At 44.4% G+C, this 19,662-nt stretch overlaps 1 protein-coding gene across 11 annotated transcripts in view; it reads right to left on the reverse strand.

The window, feature by feature from the left end:
* Window positions 1-280: 280 nt before the first annotated feature.
* The window catches only part of LOC137444911 (mycocerosic acid synthase-like), a 29,904-nt gene continuing 10,522 nt past the window's right edge, over window positions 281-19,662 (reverse strand). For 5 of the 11 annotated variants that reach the window (XM_068146056.1, XM_068146058.1, XM_068146057.1 and 2 more), the window contains 8 exons: window positions 19,337-19,491; window positions 18,640-18,854; window positions 10,095-10,163; window positions 9,020-9,173; window positions 7,608-7,768; window positions 7,065-7,268; window positions 6,785-6,966; window positions 281-6,497 (listed from right to left, as the gene is read on the reverse strand). In XM_068146056.1, coding sequence (XP_068002157.1) covers window positions 939-6,497; window positions 6,785-6,966; window positions 7,065-7,268; window positions 7,608-7,768; window positions 9,020-9,173; window positions 10,095-10,155 — 6,321 coding nt within the window. In that variant the 5' untranslated portion in view covers window positions 10,156-10,163; window positions 18,640-18,854; window positions 19,337-19,491 and the 3' untranslated portion in view covers window positions 281-938. Of the gene's footprint in view, window positions 6,498-6,784; window positions 6,967-7,064; window positions 7,269-7,607; window positions 7,769-9,019; window positions 9,174-10,094; window positions 10,164-10,891; window positions 10,899-11,936; window positions 11,958-12,022; window positions 12,037-18,639; window positions 18,855-19,336; window positions 19,492-19,662 lie in introns of those variants that run through there. The other 6 variants (XM_068146060.1, XM_068146059.1, XM_068146063.1 and 3 more) reach the window with 4 other exon arrangements.

Consider the following 19,662-nt stretch of genomic DNA (forward strand, 5'->3'; position numbering starts at 1 on the left):
CTTAACTGGCCTGGCGAAGAGTTAGTTTCAGGGGGTATCATAGTCCATGGATACTCTGTGCACTGAAGAATGCTACAAGACATCTCAGGGTCAATGATAATTAGATCTAAAAGGGAGAAACAATACAAGAACAGTAGTCCCACATTAAGACACTACAAACAAAGTTTCCTTCAGTGTCTTTGGGTAAAATCTGTATTTGCTTGTTAAACAAGGGCAAGAGTTAAGATTTAAGAAAAGGTGAACTAGAAGAGCAGATGAGGGATGAAAAAAAATAAGACAAACATACACTTTAGGTTTTCCTCTTAAATGTAATTTATTATTCTTGGTTATTTGGATTTTCATCAAAAGTGGTTAATTAATAAACAAGAACAGTTGCTTTACTATATACTTTCCAACTGGAAAACTGTTAATATTTTTGCAGACATAAAGGGGGGAAAAAGAGAACAAACCTTAGAAATTCACATCATCTTTCAGAAAGAGACCCACATTTCTATACATTCGATGATACATAAAAAGTAAGAAAGCACTCAGGAGATAATCATGACCAAAGCCGTGATAATTCTATGTTGCTTCACATGTAGATTCATCATTTATAGCTGCAAACAGAACACTCTAATTAAGATTTTCATGGTCTTTAAAATGCAATGTGTATTGAGCAAAGTTGCCACGTGGAAATGTGTATGTAGGGATTAATTGAACTACTTCAAGTTCAAAATATAGAAAAAGGCAGGTACAAAATATTGAAAGTAACAAGTCAAACAAATGACTGAAATGGATCCATCTAGCACAATGGTAGAAGAGCCTCAAGAGGTTTTCTCTGGGTCAGTGCAGGAAAGTACATTAAGCACCAGAGGATGTTCTACTCTGTCTGCAGTGGCAGGTTCTGAGATACCACAAAGGGTCCAGGTATCATCAGAGTTACTCTACGAAGAAGACTCCTACAGACGACTCTCATTTTCTGCATTTTCAACTGCATCATTGTTTTCCTGAACTGCTTCACTTTCATTGCTTTTCTCTTCTAAAACTACTACTAAACTTGACAGAGTTGTGTTAGGATCCAGCAGTTTCAGAAGAGGTATGTCCACCTTCCTCTCCTGAAAGACACGGTTCTGAATTGTCATAGCTAACATGGAGTCAATGCCCAAAGACAAAAGTGTTGTGTTCATGGTTAGTTCATCTGCATTTGATCCTGTGATGTCACTCACCACTAAGGTGATGTAGTCTTCAGGTTTGATTAAGGCAGTATCCTGCACTTGAGTTTCCTCACGTGTTTCAATCTTGTCACTGAATTCTTCTAACAGAATTGCCATGAAGCGACTCTTGACGGAAGCAATCCGAGAGAAAACATGATGAAATAAAGCTTGGAAGTTTAATTTGACAACAGCTTGCTGTGGGTTATTCACAAGCAAGGTCTTCCTGAGATACTCGTGGATTTCATGCACTTGTAGAATGTCTATGCCCTTGGATTCCAGGATGTTCTGGATATAGCTTTGATTGAGCAGTATACCGAGGTTCAAAGCACCCCAGTTAATGGATTGGCCTGAAAGCCCACAGTTCCTCCTGTAGAGGCAGAAGACATCCAAGAAAGAGTTTGCAGCTGCATAGTTTGTCTGGGTGGAGTTGCCAAGAAAGGAAGTAACAGAGGAGTAGCACACAAAGTAGTCAAGCTGCTGGCCTCTGGTAGCCAAATGAAGATTTAGAGTCCCTGCTACTTTGGGGTTCAGCACTTCCTGAAAGTCAGCCAAGGTCAAAACCTCAAGATGGCCATCATGTAAAGCTACAGCACTTTGAAATACACCTTTAATTGGGCTCCCTGCAAAGATGTTCACAATGGATTGGAAAGCTTTCTCGACATCACTGGTTGAAGTAACATCACACTGCACAAACACCACTTTGCTCCCTTTATAGTGCTGTCTCAAAACATTCAGCTCTTCTTGCTTCTCATTGCTTGGCATTCTCCTGGAGAGTATTGCAATGCACCCTCCTCCATGCTCAGCTATGAATTTCACTGTCTCAAAGCCAAGCCCAGTGAGGCCTCCAACTACTACATAAATAGCACTCCGCTTGAACAGCTTCTTTGGGGGCTCATAGATTGGTATATCAGAAGACACAGTGATGTCCTTCTGCCTTCTCAGTACGGCAAGTGGGACAGATTTGCAGGTAAAGTAGGACATCACAGAGTTCACCCTTTCAAAGCTCTTAGTCTGCTGAAAAACAGAACCTGACAGATGTCTAAATAGTTTCATTTCCAGAGAACTGATCCATGCATGCACAGTCTTTTGCAGGTCCTTTAGAGGTGCTTTCTGGAAAATGCTGCTAAGTGTAAGGATATGGAAGGTGACATTTTCGTGATCAATTCCACTGACATTCTGAATACAATCAGACTGTGGATTCCCACACACTAGCACCACATCTTTAAGCAAGTGCATGTGAGACAGATCCTCCTGAGACAGCCTCTTTGCTGGTGGCAGAACAACAAGGGCATTGCATAAATTTATGTCATGGAGCTTACCAGGAGCGGGCTCTGCAAGTACTGCTCTCCAACCCATCTCTTCTGCTGCCGCAGAAAGAACCTGGCACAAAACTGAGGAGGTCTCTGTAGAAATAATACCCAGTGTTTTGCCATGTTTCCCCTTGGGTAACCTCTGATGGAAGATCTCCCATGCAATTATAAAGTATGACATACAAGGGACACTCTGAAAGCATGGGAATTTCTTGACATTGAAACAAACTGTGCCTGGAACCCGAACTCTGGATGAGGCAGCAGCAGGATAGCATAAAACCACTTGATCTCCAACTTTAACCTTCTTCACATCGCTGCCTGTTGCTGTTACTGTGCCACTGAAATCAAGCACTAGCAGCCCATGTTTGTCTACTGCTTGTGAGTTCCAGTACAGTGTATTGCCAAAGTTTCGACTAGAAACACTGATGGGAAAATAATCTTCCGAGTGGAGACATATTTTATCCACTTGGATTTCCACACTCTGTCTGTCAAGAGGAGTAGCAGAGCTGGGGTATAATTCAGCAGACAAGTCTTTGGCTGTGTAGGGATCAGAAGTGTACAAAGTGAACGTCTCTGACTTCTGGGGAGATTTGATGGGTTGGTTGCAGTCTGCATCAACAAAAGGTGTGCGTCTGATTTCTGCCACATAAATTCTTCCGTGGCTGATGCAAACTTCCGGGTAGTCTGCAACTTTGTATTTGACAAGAACGTCTGCTAGCACTGAGACGTCCAGGGAACTGGTAGAGCTGAGGTCAATCATCTGAAAGGCGATTTCTGGCACTTCAACAGCACAAGTTCTGGTCATGCCGTACAAGGCAAACCCACAGTTCAGGTGGTCTACATATCTTTCCGTTGTTCTGTAGGTGATCGCTCGCACTGCACCGCGGGATGCTTTCTCTCTTAGTGCCACAATGGCCTGGCGATAGGCTTCACAACACTTTGCCATTTGGGCTACCACTTGGCTTGGGAAATTCTCATTTAACTTTTGAATTCCCCACAGGAACAGAATTTCTTCATAATCCTCAACCTCCGATCTCATTTTATTCTGTGCGTTGCCTTCCAGGTGGGCTTCCCAGTCTTCATACAGGACATACCTTGAATTGGGATGCAAATACTTTTTCAACTGCTCAGCTATCCCAAACTTGTCAGCAAACACCAGCACTCTGGGCAAAGCCCCAAGATGTCCAACTGTTTGTGAAAGAGAGATTTCTTTCCACTTGTTTTCAAACATGAACTCATTGTCTCTGGAAGATGTTTGCTTCATGAATGTGATGGCCACGCGCTTCAGTTCAGCCAAAATGGAGCCACGCTTGTCCATGAAGCATCCACACACCTCTAGGCTGTTCCCAAAGGATTTGCTCGTTCTCATGTATATCATCATCTCTTCCTCCAGCGGCCGCAGCACCACCAGGCTGCCTATCCCTGAAGGAAAGCCTGCTTTGGACTGCAGTGTCCTTGAGGTCAAGACAGCAGTCATCTGCAGAAAGCAGTCGAGCAGCACTGGATGGATGCAGTAGTTGTACATCTCCTTGAGGGTCTCCTTGTTCACCTTGATGCTTGTTATAGCTTCCTTCAGTTCCTGGCAATAGTGCACATCACTCAGCTGCCTGAATATGGAGCCGTACTGAAAGCCAACCTGAGACAGCGATTCGTAAATCTCCTCTCCGCTAATCACTGACCTGCATCTTTGATAGACGTCTTGGAAGGAGATGGTGCTTTCTTCCACCACAGCTTCAGGACCCTTGGCAACTTGGCCTGAAGCATAAACTGCGTTGGAGGAAGAGAGGATCTCAAAGGCTGTCACTGCCTTTTGTGCATTCAGCTTGATAGTCAAGACTTGGGAACTCTGTGTCAGAACACATGGTGCAGAAAAACTGATGCTCATCTGGCAAGTACTCAGAGGCACTCTGGGACTTGAGCTGCTCAACACAGAGGCTAGACCAAGCTCCACGTAAAAAGCACCAGGTACTAAAGCCACACCGTTGTTCTTGTGCTCATATAAGTACGACGTTGTGTCCTGGGACACCAGGCAGCCAAACTCCATCTTGTTACTGCCCATGCCATAAATCAAGGGGTGGCTGGAGCTGACACCTCTTTGGTTGGCTTGTTGGTGGATGTCCAGACAGGCCATGAGTTTTTTGCGGTCAAACTGATACCGTGGAATGGCCACAGGAACACTTTGATAGCCATCATAGAAGTGCTGCCAGTTGGGATTGTACCCCAGTTCAAAGAGGTTTCCTACCAGGCTGAAGAGCGTCTGATCCTCTGTACCAGACTGCAAGGATGAGAAAACCTTTGTGTCTTTCCCCAGAGTTTCCTTGATGCTTCGCTGCAGTACTCGGTGGGGACTTATTTCCACAAACACCACATTCTCCCTGTCTTTAGCTGCAGTTTTGATGGCCTGGGTGAAAGCAACAGGCTCACGAGTATGCTGGGCCCAGAACTTGCCCAGAGCAAAGTCAGTTTCAGAAGCAGCCAGCCCTGTCAGCGTTGAAATCACTTCAATCTCCCCCTTCTGTTTTCCTAAAGGCTGGAGGCTCGCTTCCAGCTCTTCAAGTATGGTGTCCATGCTGGGGCTGTGGTATGCAGCTGGGACATTTAAAACATGAAGAAAGATCTTTCTCTGGCTGAAAGCTTGAGCTAAATCTCTCTGGACAGCATCCACGGCGTCTGCATTCCCAGACAAGGTGCAGGAAAGGGGGCTGTTGAAAGCTGCAATGCAGACCTTTCCCGAGTAGCGATGCAGGCGTTCCGCGATCTCTTCGACAGGGATGTTGCCGACCACCAGCATTCTGCCCCCAGTCGTCTTTGCCTGCAGCCGGCTCCGATGGTAAATCACTTTGACTGCATCTGCCAGGGAAAGGTACCCAGCAAAGTGTGCAGCAGCAACTTCCCCTACCGAGTGGCCGATGGCAGCCACTGGCTTAACGCCCCAGTATTTCAGAAGGGAAGCTAAGGCCACCTGCAGGGTGAAAAGCAGAGGCTGGGCAAGCGCTGGGTTCAGCAAATCCTGCGGACTGTGACCTCCTGCTGGCAGGAGGCTGATGGGAGCCTGTTTCTGGAAAAGAGCTTCTATTTCCTTGCACTTGTCTCTGAACAGAGGCTCTGAGCTCAGCAGGGTCTCGCTGAACTCTGGCAGCGTCACTCCGTTCCCGCAGAAGACAAACACCAGCTGTGGCTCCCCCTTCGACACGGTGAGCTCAATACTTGCTGCCGACACGACCTCTTGCTGCAAGTGTTGGAGAGAATTGGTGAGAAAAGCTCTTCGGTACCTGTGGCTGGTGTGGCTTCTTCTGCAGGCAGACGTATAGGCCAGGCTGGGGAGAGTGATGGAGTTTCTGGTGCTCAGCTGCTCAGCCATGTCGGCCATTGTCATCTGAAGTGACTTGCTTGATGCTGCTGACAGCAGAACTAATTCGAGGGGCCTCCTAAAGGCTGGCAGGGACTCAAGCTGCTTGACCTGCCTCACCACAATGTGAGCGTTGGTTCCTCCAAATCCAAAGCAGTTGATGCCAGCTACTCTTCCATACTCACTGGATTCTTCCCAGGGCTCTACAGCTGTGGGAATGGTAAGGTTTAACTTCTCTGTATCGATGCTGCTCATCTCCTTTGAGTAATGCAAGGATGGAACAATCTTCCCGTGATGCATCATCAGGAGCACTTTGATTAACCCTGCCGCTCCAGCAGCTGATTCCGTGTGGCCAATATTGCCTTTCACAGAACCAATTCTCAGAATGGAAACCTGTGAGGATCTCTTTTTACAGATGACATTGCCTAGGCTTTCAGCTTCAGTAGGATCTCCAGCAGCGGTTCCTGTACCGTGAGCTTCAATGTACTGCAGCACCGAGGGATCCACTCGGCTTTCGTAAATGCTGCGCAGCAGCTTCTCCTGCTCCACTTGAGAAGGTCTTGTGATTGGAGTCGTGGACCTGCCGTTCTGATTTACAGCACTGATGTTTATCACACCCCAGATTTTGCTGTAGTCTTCCTTTGCCTGTTTCATGAAAAGGTAAAATTAGCTTTACTCTTCACAGGCTTTCTCCAGATGCCAGAAAACAAGACAACAAACCCAAGAACAGACAGAGGGTGAAACTAATTGTAAATGTGTGATCCTTGCCCCATGGTAGGGGAAGTACCTCAATGCTTCATGCTTAATAAGTGCCTCATTCATCCTATGCTTGATTTATAAAATCTCTTCTGGAGAGTAAAGTTTAGAGCTGAAGATACAAAACTCAGGTAAGCCATCAGTCTTATTTTAGGCTGCTCCTCAAGCTCTCTTACCTTTTTCAGAGGTTTGAGGAAAACAACACCACAGCCTTCTCCCCTTCCATACCCATCTGCCTTTTTGGAGAACGGTTTGCTTATGCCTTCTGGAGAGATCATTTTTGCTTTACTGAGAGATACAAAGGTGCGGGGATCTATTATGCAGTTCACTCCACCACAGATTGCGGCCTCACAGTCTCCTGGAGTGAAACAGAAGCGTGCTCAGGTTGAGAACTGCAGGGTGAGAGACACAAACAGTTGTCTTTCCCCTTGTCCAGCACCTCTTCAGCCCTGTTACCTGATTTAATGGCTCGCAAGGCGTAGTGCAGAGCAAAAAGAAAAGACGAACATGCAGTGTCGATCACCAGCGATGGCCCAGTCAGGTTAAACGTGAAGGAGACCCTGTTAGCAGCAATGCTCATTGCTGTTCCGGTACCATCATAATGATTGATTTCACTCACTGCTCTGCTTGTTACAATTTCGTAGTCTCGATTCATAAGACCTGCAAAAATATCCAATATGTGTCAGTTTAACCCCAGTGAACAAAAGAGATGGAGAACAGTTGGAGCAGTTCAGTTGGAAGTGACCTTCAACAATCATCTAGTCCAACCACCAGACCAATTCAAGTCTAAGAAGAGCACCAAAAATGGGTATGTGAGTTGCATCTTGAACTTCTAGAGCAGCCCTGTAATCCTTACTGAGACCCAAAAATTACAAGTAGTGGCATAGTACAGCAGCCCTACACCTCCACTGCCAGTTAGGTAGGTGAAGTTTACACAGGAGTGCTCCAATCTTTAGAACATTCACACAGACTCTCTTCACCATAACATTTTCATCTTACCAATAAAAACACCTGTTTTGGTGCCACTGACAGCTTCTACAGGGACTCCTGCATCCTCCAGCGCTTTGTACGTGCATTCTATCAGTAACTTCTGTTGCGGATCCATGCGTTCAGCTTCTGTGTTATTAATGCCAAACAGGTGGTTGTCAAATGTATTGAACCTAAAAGACACAGACCAGAACATGCTACAACGTATGGACAATACGCATCCACTTCAGGACTCAAAGTGCACATATTCTGCACTATGATGAAAACCAGAGCAGAAGAAAATGTTGATAGGCCAAGGATGCTTCATGTCCCATCGCAACATAAGAATTTTTATCAGTGGATCTGCATTTCAGAGTTATGAGCCCACTCCTAGACATCTTTAGTCATGTGCTTATCCCACCACTACCAAGAGGACTCCTCAGATTATGAAAATCTGCAGAAAATCTACAGTGACTGTGCTATAATGTGGCCTTAAGCAACAAGTTCTAAATAGTGTCTTCCAAGTTATTGCAAGACACTAAGTAGAGGACCAGCTCAGATATTTTCTAGAGATGATCATACTTCTCTAATAATAAACTCCAAATATTTTATCTGTGTATGTGCAGTTTGCTCCTCCAGATTTTCTCTTTCACTGCTCTCTTTATCTGATACTTACACATACATACTCTCTCAGTACTATGGAGGAGTGACTTAGAATAAATAAAAAGTTTCCCTTTTTAAAGACATCAGAATATGAGCCTGGGGAAAAGCAAGATTATTATAAAACTATGAGTAGTTGAGATTTATGAGTAGGTACAACACTCACAATAAGTCTGTGATGCCCTGACTGTCTAGCAAAACCAGACTTCCTTACTTTGTTCCTAAGCTGTCACATTTGCATCCCAATTGCAGCTACTTGTCCCTATAAGCACAGGATGAGCTCTTGAGTTCCAGCAAAGCTGGTTAACCTTCAGGCTGAAACTGGAGAAGACTTGGCAGGCAATTCTTACAGCTCAGAGTCCATACCCTGCCACTTTCCTCTGTGGTCCACAGTGCTATAAGCAATAATAATTATGTGACAGGCCGGAGCCCATCTCAGATCCAAACTATACCACCTCATGCCCAATGGATGTGAATTTCTGTGAACTCAAAATGCAGACACTCCTACAGGTGACAGGAGACATGGTGAGTATGTACATTCATGTTGGCTTATGGAATCACAGGCCCTATGTGTGCACAGCCACAAACATCTGTGCTGAACATGGCCTGCAACTAAATTTGCTCATCAGTGTCACACACCAGGAAATCTCTTCTTGGGAGAGAAAAGAAAGCCAGTTCTGGGGCCCACTGGCAAGCTCTCTTGTGCCTTGCACCCTCTGCACAGCTGTACACATCAGACTAAGCACAAAACAAAACCCAGTGGCACAGCAGTGGAACAGACTCACTCATCCAGCAGAGCTGCTCGTGTCGTGCATATCTTCCCTGGCTTGTTTTCATCTGGATCATACCAGTCCTTGGTATCAAATCTCTCAGTGGGGATTTCAACTGTGCAGTTTTTGCCTTCCTCCAGGACTTTCCAGAAATTGTCAATGCCATCTCCTGTTGTGAAAAGGTTTAAAAGTAGATTAAATTATCTGCTCCCCCCTCCTCCCTGGCAGACTCAGAAACTCATACACACCTACAGGGAACTCTCACCAATAAACCTAGGCTGATCAAGCAGAATCATGTGTCCACTTACTACACAGCAAGGCAATGAAGAACAACTTTCTGAAGAGAGTCCCTTTACTGGCTATGTCTGGATGCACAAATGGCTTGCACCAAATCTGTATTTAATCCTTGGGTACCAGATTGCCGCTGTGTATTTATTAGCACGTGACTAGACTCAGGCATGTTCACAGCAAGCTGTGGGCCACAAGACTTATCACTGTACCACTAGGTTTCTACTGAATCCTGGACAGAGAGAAGCCAGGAACTGAAATGTCATGAGGGCAAGAAAGAAAAGGAGGAAAGGGAGAGACTAGCACCATTAGGGCTGAATGCTGCCTTGCAAGGACAAACTGCATTCCATTGCCTGCAATTTTTCTGGAGTTTTTAAATCTGTGTCTATCTAATGCAAAGGGTATGGACAGTTTAACTGCAGCAGCCAGAACCCAGCAATCTCTCACAGCTATATAAACATTTCCACTCATCTAATCTCAGTCACCCATCTACTCTCAGCCACCCATGTAATCTCAGCCAGCCATCTAATCTCAGAATATAAAGTCAACTAACACTTTTATAGGGCCCAATTGTAAATACAATTGTGTAAATAGGAGACAGCTCTACTGCAGGCTGCTTGCTGCTATTTCAGTAGGCACTAGCAGTTCTTTACTGAAGCCAGCTTTCTAGCTTGTACAAGAGACAGAATTTAGGTGTATTTATAAGAGGTAGAATCTTCTTTTCCTCCACCTCAACATTAGTGAGTGGCTGTGATTTTCAGTGTTCACCCAGCAGCCTGCTTTGCTTTTCCCCAAGACTCACCTCCCGGAAAGTTGCATGCTATTCCAACAATAGCAATTTCATCTCCAGCCTCAATCTCCATCTTTTGAGCTGCACAACAAAGGTGTAAGTGTCAGTCAAGTTAAACAACTCTGCATTTATCATTAGATAAATCTTAGGTTGTCCTGGTTTAAGCTAGGATGTAGTAAATTTTCTTCCTAGTACCTGGCACAGTGCTGTATGAGAAAAATGTTGATAACACACTCAAGATTCAGTTGTTGCTAAGTAGTGCTTATCCTAAATGAGGGATTTTTCAGTTTGCCATGCTCAGCCAGGAAGCAGGTGCACAAGAAGTTTGAGGCATCCATAGCAGGACATCTGAACCAAAGTTTGGTAATCCACACCAAAGAGGAGATGGGTGGAAAGCACAGCTCACTTCTCAGGAAGTGAGTGGGTATTGGTCAGCATGTGGGTTAAATCCCAAAATAAGTTAAAAGCTGACCTTCCCACAAACACAAAGACTTGTTCAAAGCTTGATTAATCTTAATTTTTGGCCATGATAAGCAAAGGCACTCCCCACAGTGATCAGAGCTGTGCAGTATTTTTCTTGTTCCCCTACTTTTACAAGGAAATCCCTGGCTAACTCCCCAAACTCTTCATTCATAAACATTTTCTTTTTACTGTCAACCTCTGCCGCTCCTGTAAGCAGCTGATCAGCTCTTGAGCCTCTCCCTAGATCAGTTCTGCCTCACCTCTGCTGGCAGCAGTGAGCTATGCACTGACCAAGGCTCGTTTTCAACTCTATCAGTTCACAATGCAGATCTCCCAAAAAAAATTACCAGTTAAAATCAGACCACACAAACAGGCAACAGGCAATCAAGTAGCTGAAGGAACAAAAGGTGCTTCTTCCACACCCCAGAAATGTGCCTGGAAGGGAAAACTGTCAGAGTTCAGCTTTGCTGGACCCCAAGGCTGCCTAGCTTTAGCCTAAATCAGCTTGCTCTGTCCTTCCAGCTTAAGCCCCACCAGCCATGCTCAAAGCCACCAAAAGCTACAAGACTTCTGTCCTCCTGACAATGCACAGTCTGCATGGAGTGCCTCTACAGCCATGCCAGTAACTGCCCTTTCTGCCCATGTGCAGCTTCACAGGGAGAGTAATTTGCTGGGAAGTGACTCCACAAACTTTTTCAATGAAACAGAAGAATTTAAAGCTGGTTTTAGCTGATTTACACACACACACACACACCCCTTAATGCTGGGAAGGCAACTTGTGAGAGAAAAATCCATTCAATTGGATTAATTAGAACTCAGCAGGATGCCCATCTCAGAACCCTTCAGTCCTCCTGGACTTGATTCAACTCACAAAGAGGAAAAGATTCATGTGGAAAGGGATTTGGGGGGACTTTTGGCAGTGGTGACAGATTCTCCTCTTGGTGGTACCACAGCAGGTGCCAAAGAGCCCTTATCAGTTGTTGACTGATAGCAGCAAAGCAGAGATGAGTCTGTTTCACAGCCCTACACATCATTCATAGCTACCATTACTGGGAGCTTTGCTTTGAAATGTGAAATTAAAAGCAACTGCTCACATTCACACTTTGAAAAACTGACTTCTCAGTTCCTTTAGCTAAGACAGAAAAAGCTAAAAGGCCACCTAGCAAAACCAAGGAGAACAGAATCTTTCTAAGAGTAAATTCTATTTTACCAACCATTCAAACTCTACAATGCTATAAAAATTGTTTCCTTTTAGTCCTTCAAAATTGTCTAGTCTCTCTGTTTCATAGTTTAATATCATTGCAAACCCAAAGCTGCAATGCCCAACACAGATAGTCTTATTACAAAGGCACTTTTAAGCATTTCTCCTAAGTTAGCACTTTAACAGCATACCCTAGAAAAATAAGCACTTCCTGATTCCGACATAAAATATATCTTTGGCATCTCTAGAGTTATCCAGTGAGCTGTGTAAGTCTTACCTTATCCCATTAGGGTGTACTGACAGGCTGGGTCTTTGGGAGTCACTTATATAGGATTCTGAGATGTTTCGTATTCGAATACGCACGCTGCAGTGTGGTGAAGATGTTAACGCCTTCCATAGGAAAAAAGCCAGTGAGTCACAGTATTTGTGACCTTGGCTAAAGTTCAAAACTACTTCCCTGAAGCAGTAAATTCTCGACAAAATCACCAGGATGAGAGCAAAAATCTCTGTCTTATCTGCTTACAGTTAGTAAAACAATAAATTGGAGATACCCTTGCTGTGAAATAGGCCGTAAACATTTTTATGCTCTTAAGAATATGAGTTAAAAGACCGTCTTTAAAATAACAGCTTCATTTGGTTTGCTCTTAATATCAGCAAATCTGGACTAGTGTGTTTAAAGCCCCATCTACTTGTTGAAGGCACTACTCGTGAAAAATTAGCACAAACACTCCATACTCTTAAAAACCGAGCCTCCTGTTTGATTCCACAGCTGCATTGTTTTTATCAAGCAAGAATATTTAAACACACAAGCACGAAAAGCCTTGTCAAAAGACAGTCCCAAAATATTCCTGAGTCCACCAGGACATGAAAAGCATTATTGAGCTTTCCTTCTGAAAACTTCTACCCTCCTGAAAGCAAAACAAACAATGAAACCTCTGGAAGGGATCAAGTTCAGAAGCCTCTGCTAGATGCCTTTTTATTTCTCCCTCATCTGATTTCATCCCAACTATTCAAACTCATCTTTCTCCTTATTTGACTTGGTAATGGAAAGACAGTTTTGGATGGGCCAGGGAAATACATACCAGGTTACGTTTTCCATGGTCATAGGATCCAACAAAGACAGCAAAAAAGCAGTGTGCTGAGCACAATTACTTTATTCTGCAGCTGAAGAGCTTTGTAACCTACTCTGAAAAGCTCAGATTCTGCACTACATTTCATTCCTGCAAATCTCACTCACTCACTTTTAGGACTGTTGAGGTTACTGAAAGTTACTTAGTGATTTCTTTAACTAAGGTAACCAATTATGTCATTACCAGACTGATGCACAAGTTGGCTAGTCTGAAGCTGACTCAAAAATCCCAATATTTTACCCATCTAAAGAGCATTCCTGTCTGTACTGGTACCATTATCATTCCCCAGCAGAGCAGAATGTGTGTTCATCATCTGAGTGAGGAACTCACTATGCAACCTCCATTATATTTTCACAATTACCCTCTGAAACCAATAAATAGAATAGAATAGAATAGAATAGAATAGAATAGAATAGAATAGAATAGAATAGACCAGAATAGAATAGACCAGACCAGACCAGACCAGGTTGGAAGAGACCTTCAAGGTCATTGTGTCCAACCTACCATCCAACACCACCTAATCAACTAAACCATGCAACAAAGTCTCCTCCTAAACACCTCCAGTGACGGTGACTCCACCACCTCCTCGGGCAGCCCACTCCAATGGGCAATCACTCTCTCTCTGTAAAACTTCCTCCTAACCTCAAGCCTAGGTATTGGTTAAGTATCAGGAAGAATACTGAAATGAATCCTGCACAACTGTGGCCATTATTTTCAATGTGAGCTAAACCAATCCGACCACACATCATTGAGGAGAAGGCTCAGAGGAGACCTTATTGCTGTCCACAACTACCTGAAGGGAGGTTGTAGCCAGGTGGGGGTTGTTCTCTTTTCCCAGGCAACCAGCATCAGAACAAGAGGACACAGTCTCAAGCTGCACCAGGGGAAGTTTAGGCTGGATCTTAGGAAGAAATTCTTCACAGAGTGATTGGCCATTGGAATGGGCTGCCCAGGGAGGTGGCAGAGTCACCATCACTGGAGGTGTTTAGGAAGAGACTGGATGGGGTGCTTGGTGCCATGGTTTAGTTGATTAGATGGTGTTGGATGATACGTTGGACTCAATGATCTCAAAGGTCTTTTCCAACCTGGTTTATTCTATTCTATTCTATTCTATTCTATTCTATTCTATTCTATTCTATTCTATTCTATTCTAGCTGAGCAACCTAAATATTAGGTATGTAGTCTATACTAGCCAGCTAGCTTTGTTCTTCGAGGATAACAGACTAAAGGCCTGTATTGGGGAAGTCAGATCAATTCCGGTGGTCAAAGTTCGGCAAATCCAGATGAAGGCAGTAGAATTATCCCCCCTATATACTCAATATTCTTTTTGGTATATGCCAGGATGTCATTAACTCTTTTCCCCACACACTTGAGATATGAAATAAACTGCTATATGCCAGTTTCTTCTTCAGAATCACAGCTTCTCGGAAAGTAATACCACATCCTGTCAAAATCCCCAGCTTTCTCTGTTCCCAGCTCATGGTATTGCATTTAGCTATTTCAAAATGTTTCCCTGGCAATTCTACTATTGAGTAATAGCATCTAACTTTATGCTTTAAAGTGGGGTGTTTGGACTACTCATCTTTAGAAAAAACAAACCACAATTGTGCATAGCTACACTTAAAAAATAAATACAGAGGTGAAATAGTGGAATTAGCCTAGATCCACTGGGCAAAGCCATGTGTAGCCTTTACAGCAAACACCAACAAGCATTTTCCAAAACATCACAGAATATGAGAGTGCCAGAAGACCAGAATGCCACAGTGCCAGAATACCTGAACACCAGAAGGTCAGAATGACAGAACACTAGAGTGACAGAATGCCAGCATGCTGGAATTGCAGAATTTCAAAATGCCAGAGTTCCAGAATGCCAGGTTGGAAGGGATCTCAAGGATCATCTGCTCCAATGTATTTTGGGTAAAAGCATAGTCTAGACAAGACGGCCCAGCACACTTTCCAGCTGAATGTTAAACATGTCCAGTGTTGGGAAATCCACCACATCCCTGAGGTGATTATTTCTGATTTTTCTCATTCACCTTCTTTCAGCCTTCTGGGATGTCCCCCAGGCTCCACAACTTCTCAAAGATTATGGAGAGTGGCCTCACAACGACATCAGCCTCAGGTTAAGACCTTCAGGTAGATAATGTGAGGGGCAATTGATTTGTAGGGGTCAAACTCCTGTACAAGTTTCCATACCAACTCTTCCTTCATTGATGGTGGATCTGTGCTTATATCAACCTCAAGTTTTGTTCTCAAAGTCTGAGGCCCCACAGTGCTGGTAAAGACAATGGAGAACCTCTGTCTTTCCAGCACTGTTGGTGACTAATTCATGTCTCCCGTTCAACAGTGGCCCAGTATTTTCCTTCTGTTTCTGCTTGTTCTGTAGTACTTGTGGAATCCTTTCCTGTATTTTTTGACATTTCTGGCCAATTTCAATTCAAGCCAAGCTTTTGCTCTTCTAACTGCATGTCTGCATGCCCTAGCAATGACCTTGTATTTCTCAATGCATATTCGTCTGGTTTTGCGTCTCTGGTACACTTCTCTTCTGGCTTTGAGCAGACTCAGAAGTTAAGCCTACTCTTGGTCTGCCTGCTTCTTTTACCTTAAAAGGAGATGAACTGGTTTTGTGCTTCCAGGAGAGTGTTCCTGAAATCAACTCCTAGCACATGTTAGCTTCTTTATCCTCCATGGAAGCTTCCCATGGAATCTCTCCCATCTGAACTCTCAGTGAGCTGAAGTTTGCTCTTCTAAAATCTAGAAGAATTCTAGATTCTAAATTCTTAGTACTAACCTTTGGCATGCTCAGTAAGGTCCCAAACTCCACAATATTGTGATCCCTGCAGCCAAGGCTATCTCCAAAAAAAGATATTACAAAGCAGGTTTTCTTGGTTTGTGAGTAGCAAGTCCAGCAGTCCCTTATTCCTGGTTGGCACATCTAACATATGCATGTGCAAGTAGTCCTCTATATGTTCCAGGAACTTGATGGAGCTTGATGTGAGCTGTTATATTGTTCTTCCAACAATATCTAAGTAGATAAAGTCAACCATGAGAACCAGGCTCTGTTGACCTGAAGCTTGTTTAAGAGATCCAAACAGTACTTCGCTGTATCATTGTCTTGGTTTGGAGATCAGCAGCAGATGTCTAATGTAAAATCCCTCTTAGAGACAACCCCTCTGGTCTTGACCTAGAGGCATTAGATATGGCTTCTACAACCTGCCCCCACAGCAGACTTTTAGAATTCAGAGTTCTTCTTAACACAGAGCATGACTCCTCCTATTCTTCCCTGCTTGTCTTTATGGCCTACAGCCATCCATCATGGTCTTCTAGTCATGTGAGTTGTCAGACCAGGTTTCAGTTATTCCTCTGAACTTTCTGACTGGGCACGGAGCTCCAGTTCTTCCTGCTTGTTCCCCAGGCTGCGTGCACTGGTATATATACACTCAAGGTGGTTGGTCTTCTGGTTCTCATCTTGGGAAGCACCTAAGGAACATTTGTGGCTGTTCTGATTGGCCTGGCTTACTTCCCCAGTTAGTGACTGCTGCTATTTTGGACTCTGCCAAGTTGACCAGCTTGCTGCCAGAGATTCCCTTGCCTCTACTAGACAGGTGGATTCCTTCCCTATCTAGTAGGCTATGAATGTCACACTGTCATAGAAGCCAAAGCCCTCACAAAGGCACCAGCCACAAAGCCACAAGTTGATTTGCATTATACAACTATTTCTGGTTGCACTCTTTCCTGTAACTGGCAACATGGAGTAAAAGATAACTTGGACACTCTCAGATTCTGGCACCCTCAGGCTCTGAATTCTTGATTTGGCCCACAGTCCGGCTCACAGTGTCATTTGTGCCCACATGAAAGCGTAGCAATGGATAAAAGGCTGTGCTCTTGACAAGCTGGAGCACCCACTCAGCAGTGTCCTGGATCTTAGCTCCCAGAAGGCAGTATACTTCTCATGACTCCTATCAGACCAGCAGATGAGCATGTGTGGTTTCTTTTTGTGGTATCCACTGTGTGCTGTTGGTGCAGCTTCTCCATACAGACCTTGCTTGTGGAAGCTGTTAAAGGTTCCTATCTGGTTTTGGTTGTAATGCTTGAGGTTGGGAACTGGAGTTCTGGGTTTGTGGGTCACCAGAGTTCAAAGTGCCTCATTCACTGTGGGGTCTGCCACAGGAGCACTTACCTATCTCCATCTTGGCCCTTCTAATATTTTGCAGCCTTTTAACTTTTTCCTGCAACTCAGCCACCTGACACAACAGATCAATTTGTGCACACCTTTTGCAGATAATTACCTTTTCCCCAGGAGAAGAGTCTGGGCACTCACTGCAACCTACCATCTGTACTGAAGTCTCCTTTCTTATGAATTCTACCCGGGTGAAAGCATCAGGGCTTTGCAGAAACACTGTTTTTAAGTCTGAGGCAAGTGTCCACCATTATGGCAGAGATGTAGAGTACTTTCTTAGGCTGTGGGCTATAAGCAGGGTGCACAGCCCCTCTCATGTGCCCTCCTGTGCAAACTGCTGTATGAAGTGCTGCGCCCTCTCCATCCCTGTTTGCAGTGCTCCTGCTCACAGAGCTCCCTAGGGCCATTTAAACCTCCTACAGTTGCTGATACAGGGGCTTCTTGCTTTTCTTCAGTTGTTCCTGGCTCCAGGAACCCCAGGCAATCAGCACCAGAACAAGGGGACACAGTCTCAAGCTGCGCCAGGGGAGGTTTAGACTCGAGGTGAGGAGGAAGTTCTTCACTGAGCGAGTCATTCATCATTGGAACTGGTTGCCCAGGGAGGTGGTTGAGTCACCATCCCTGGAGGCGTTCAAGAGGAGATTGGACATGGCACTTGGTGCCATGGTCTAGTCATGGGGTCTGTGTTGATAGGTTGGACTCGATGATCCTCGAGGTCCTTTCCAACCTAAGTTATACTGTGATACTGTGATACTGTGAACCCCCTTGCACCCTTGATCCAGCCCTCATCCACAGAACTGACCATTGCTACACCTGCCTGCCTCGCTGACTTTCCTTGAGATTCAAGTGCAGACAATTAACACTTTTCCCTAGCATTAAATTATTGAACAATTAAGAGTTTTGATGCAGAAATAACTTGTTTAAATTTAAATCTAGCCTGTAACCAAAACAGTAATAACATTAAGTACAACAGAAGCTCTCTACCTGACAGTTAACAAATTATAGCTTGAGGCCTCAGCTAACAGCTCAAGCAACTCCAAACTGTGTCTTTAAGAAAAGCTGATTTTCTTCCTAGACAGGCTAACAGCCCTCAGCTAAAGAGCAGAGCTGTGCAGGTTGGCAGGCTGTTACAGGATTACAGACTGCAAACAAGCTGTCACAGTAACTGCATCTTCTGGCAGCTCACAAGGGTCTTATGCAAGTGGTAAGGCAACCATATAACTCTGTTTAAATACACATGTGTTACGAAAGGGAGCTTCTAACTGGTCAAAAGTACAGGGTGCTGTGCCAGTCTTGCAGGCAACTATATTTCACTCTTTTAGGAAACTCCACATACATTCACACACAAGACATGCACCTCCACCCCAAACACACACCAGCTCATGAAGTGCAAATGGCCAACATCAGCCAACAGAGAGATAACTAAAGTCAAAGGAATTAAAGGATCCACTTGAAAGATCTCAGACACACCAACTGCACACATTCATGTTTACAGATAAAAATGCAGGCAGTGAATACATAACTAGAATGTCATGGGTTGAGTTGAATCTGCTGATGATATTCCATAGTATGCTGCCATCATACCAGTTTCAAAGTGAAAGTGCTGGCTGGAGCACAGCACTATGGGGCTTGAAGTTCAGACTGTAGCATGTGGGGCTTCCAGTTCCAGTTGCTGCTTCCAGTTCCCAGGTTTGGGGCATGTGGCTTTTCTGCTGGGCTGGCTGCAGGCCAGGCCTGGATGGAGGGAACCATTTTTATCGCTGGCTTCTGCTGCTGCTTCTGCATTTTGCTGCACTTGTCTGCAAACAGGATGAGATAATTGTGTATTAGATCATTTCCAGTAAAATTCTATCGCAGCTTTTTAGCTCAGTGTGGTAGGCACTGTCCCTTTCTTAAAGGCACAGCCTAAAATGGTCACAATCAGCCAGACTCAAGATTTTGTGTTATTTTCCCTCCTGGATCTGTAGGGAGAGGGGGGCTTCTGAAAGCAGGCTGTGTTAACCCAGGACATAGGCACAGATAAACACTCCACTGTAGGGATACCTCTGCATCTAAGAAGCAGGCAGGCAAAGAGTCAGAGCTGCTCATTAATTAAAGGACCCCTAAGATATATTATGTGCTATAAGCTCCTAGCAAAATGAACTAAATCCATCTCAGACCTCTGCAGTTCAGGCTATGCTTCCAGCCTTTATTGATAATTCTTAACAGCAGTATCTCCAAGACAAGGAACAAACAGGTGAACAACTGCCCAGGGGAAAAACTGTTGATAACTTCTGCTCACCTGTGGGCTTGCCTCCCCAATTTCTTCCTTCCTTGCAAGCATGGCAACAAAAGTTGTGGGAAATAAAAGATTTCATAGATTCACAGAATAGTTCTGGAGATTGTCTGGTCCAATACCTCTGCTCAAGCAGAGGGACACCTAAAGTTAAAGCTTTCCTGTGAAAAAAAGAAAGCTAAAATGAGGCTCCAAAACACATTAGTAACAGGTGTAGGACATACTTGACTGACTTAAGAAAGTCATTCCATGATGTAGGTACTTGCAGTCACCTAATATGGAAGGTGGACTGAAAAGATTCCTCTACCTTCATCTTAAGAGATCCCTGAGCT

This window comes from Melanerpes formicivorus, unplaced genomic scaffold (genome assembly GCF_026170545.1).
Source record: "Melanerpes formicivorus ecotype bairdi unplaced genomic scaffold, bMelFor1.0.p_v2 SCAF_13, whole genome shotgun sequence".
Classification (NCBI taxonomy): domain Eukaryota; kingdom Metazoa; phylum Chordata; class Aves; order Piciformes; family Picidae; genus Melanerpes; species Melanerpes formicivorus.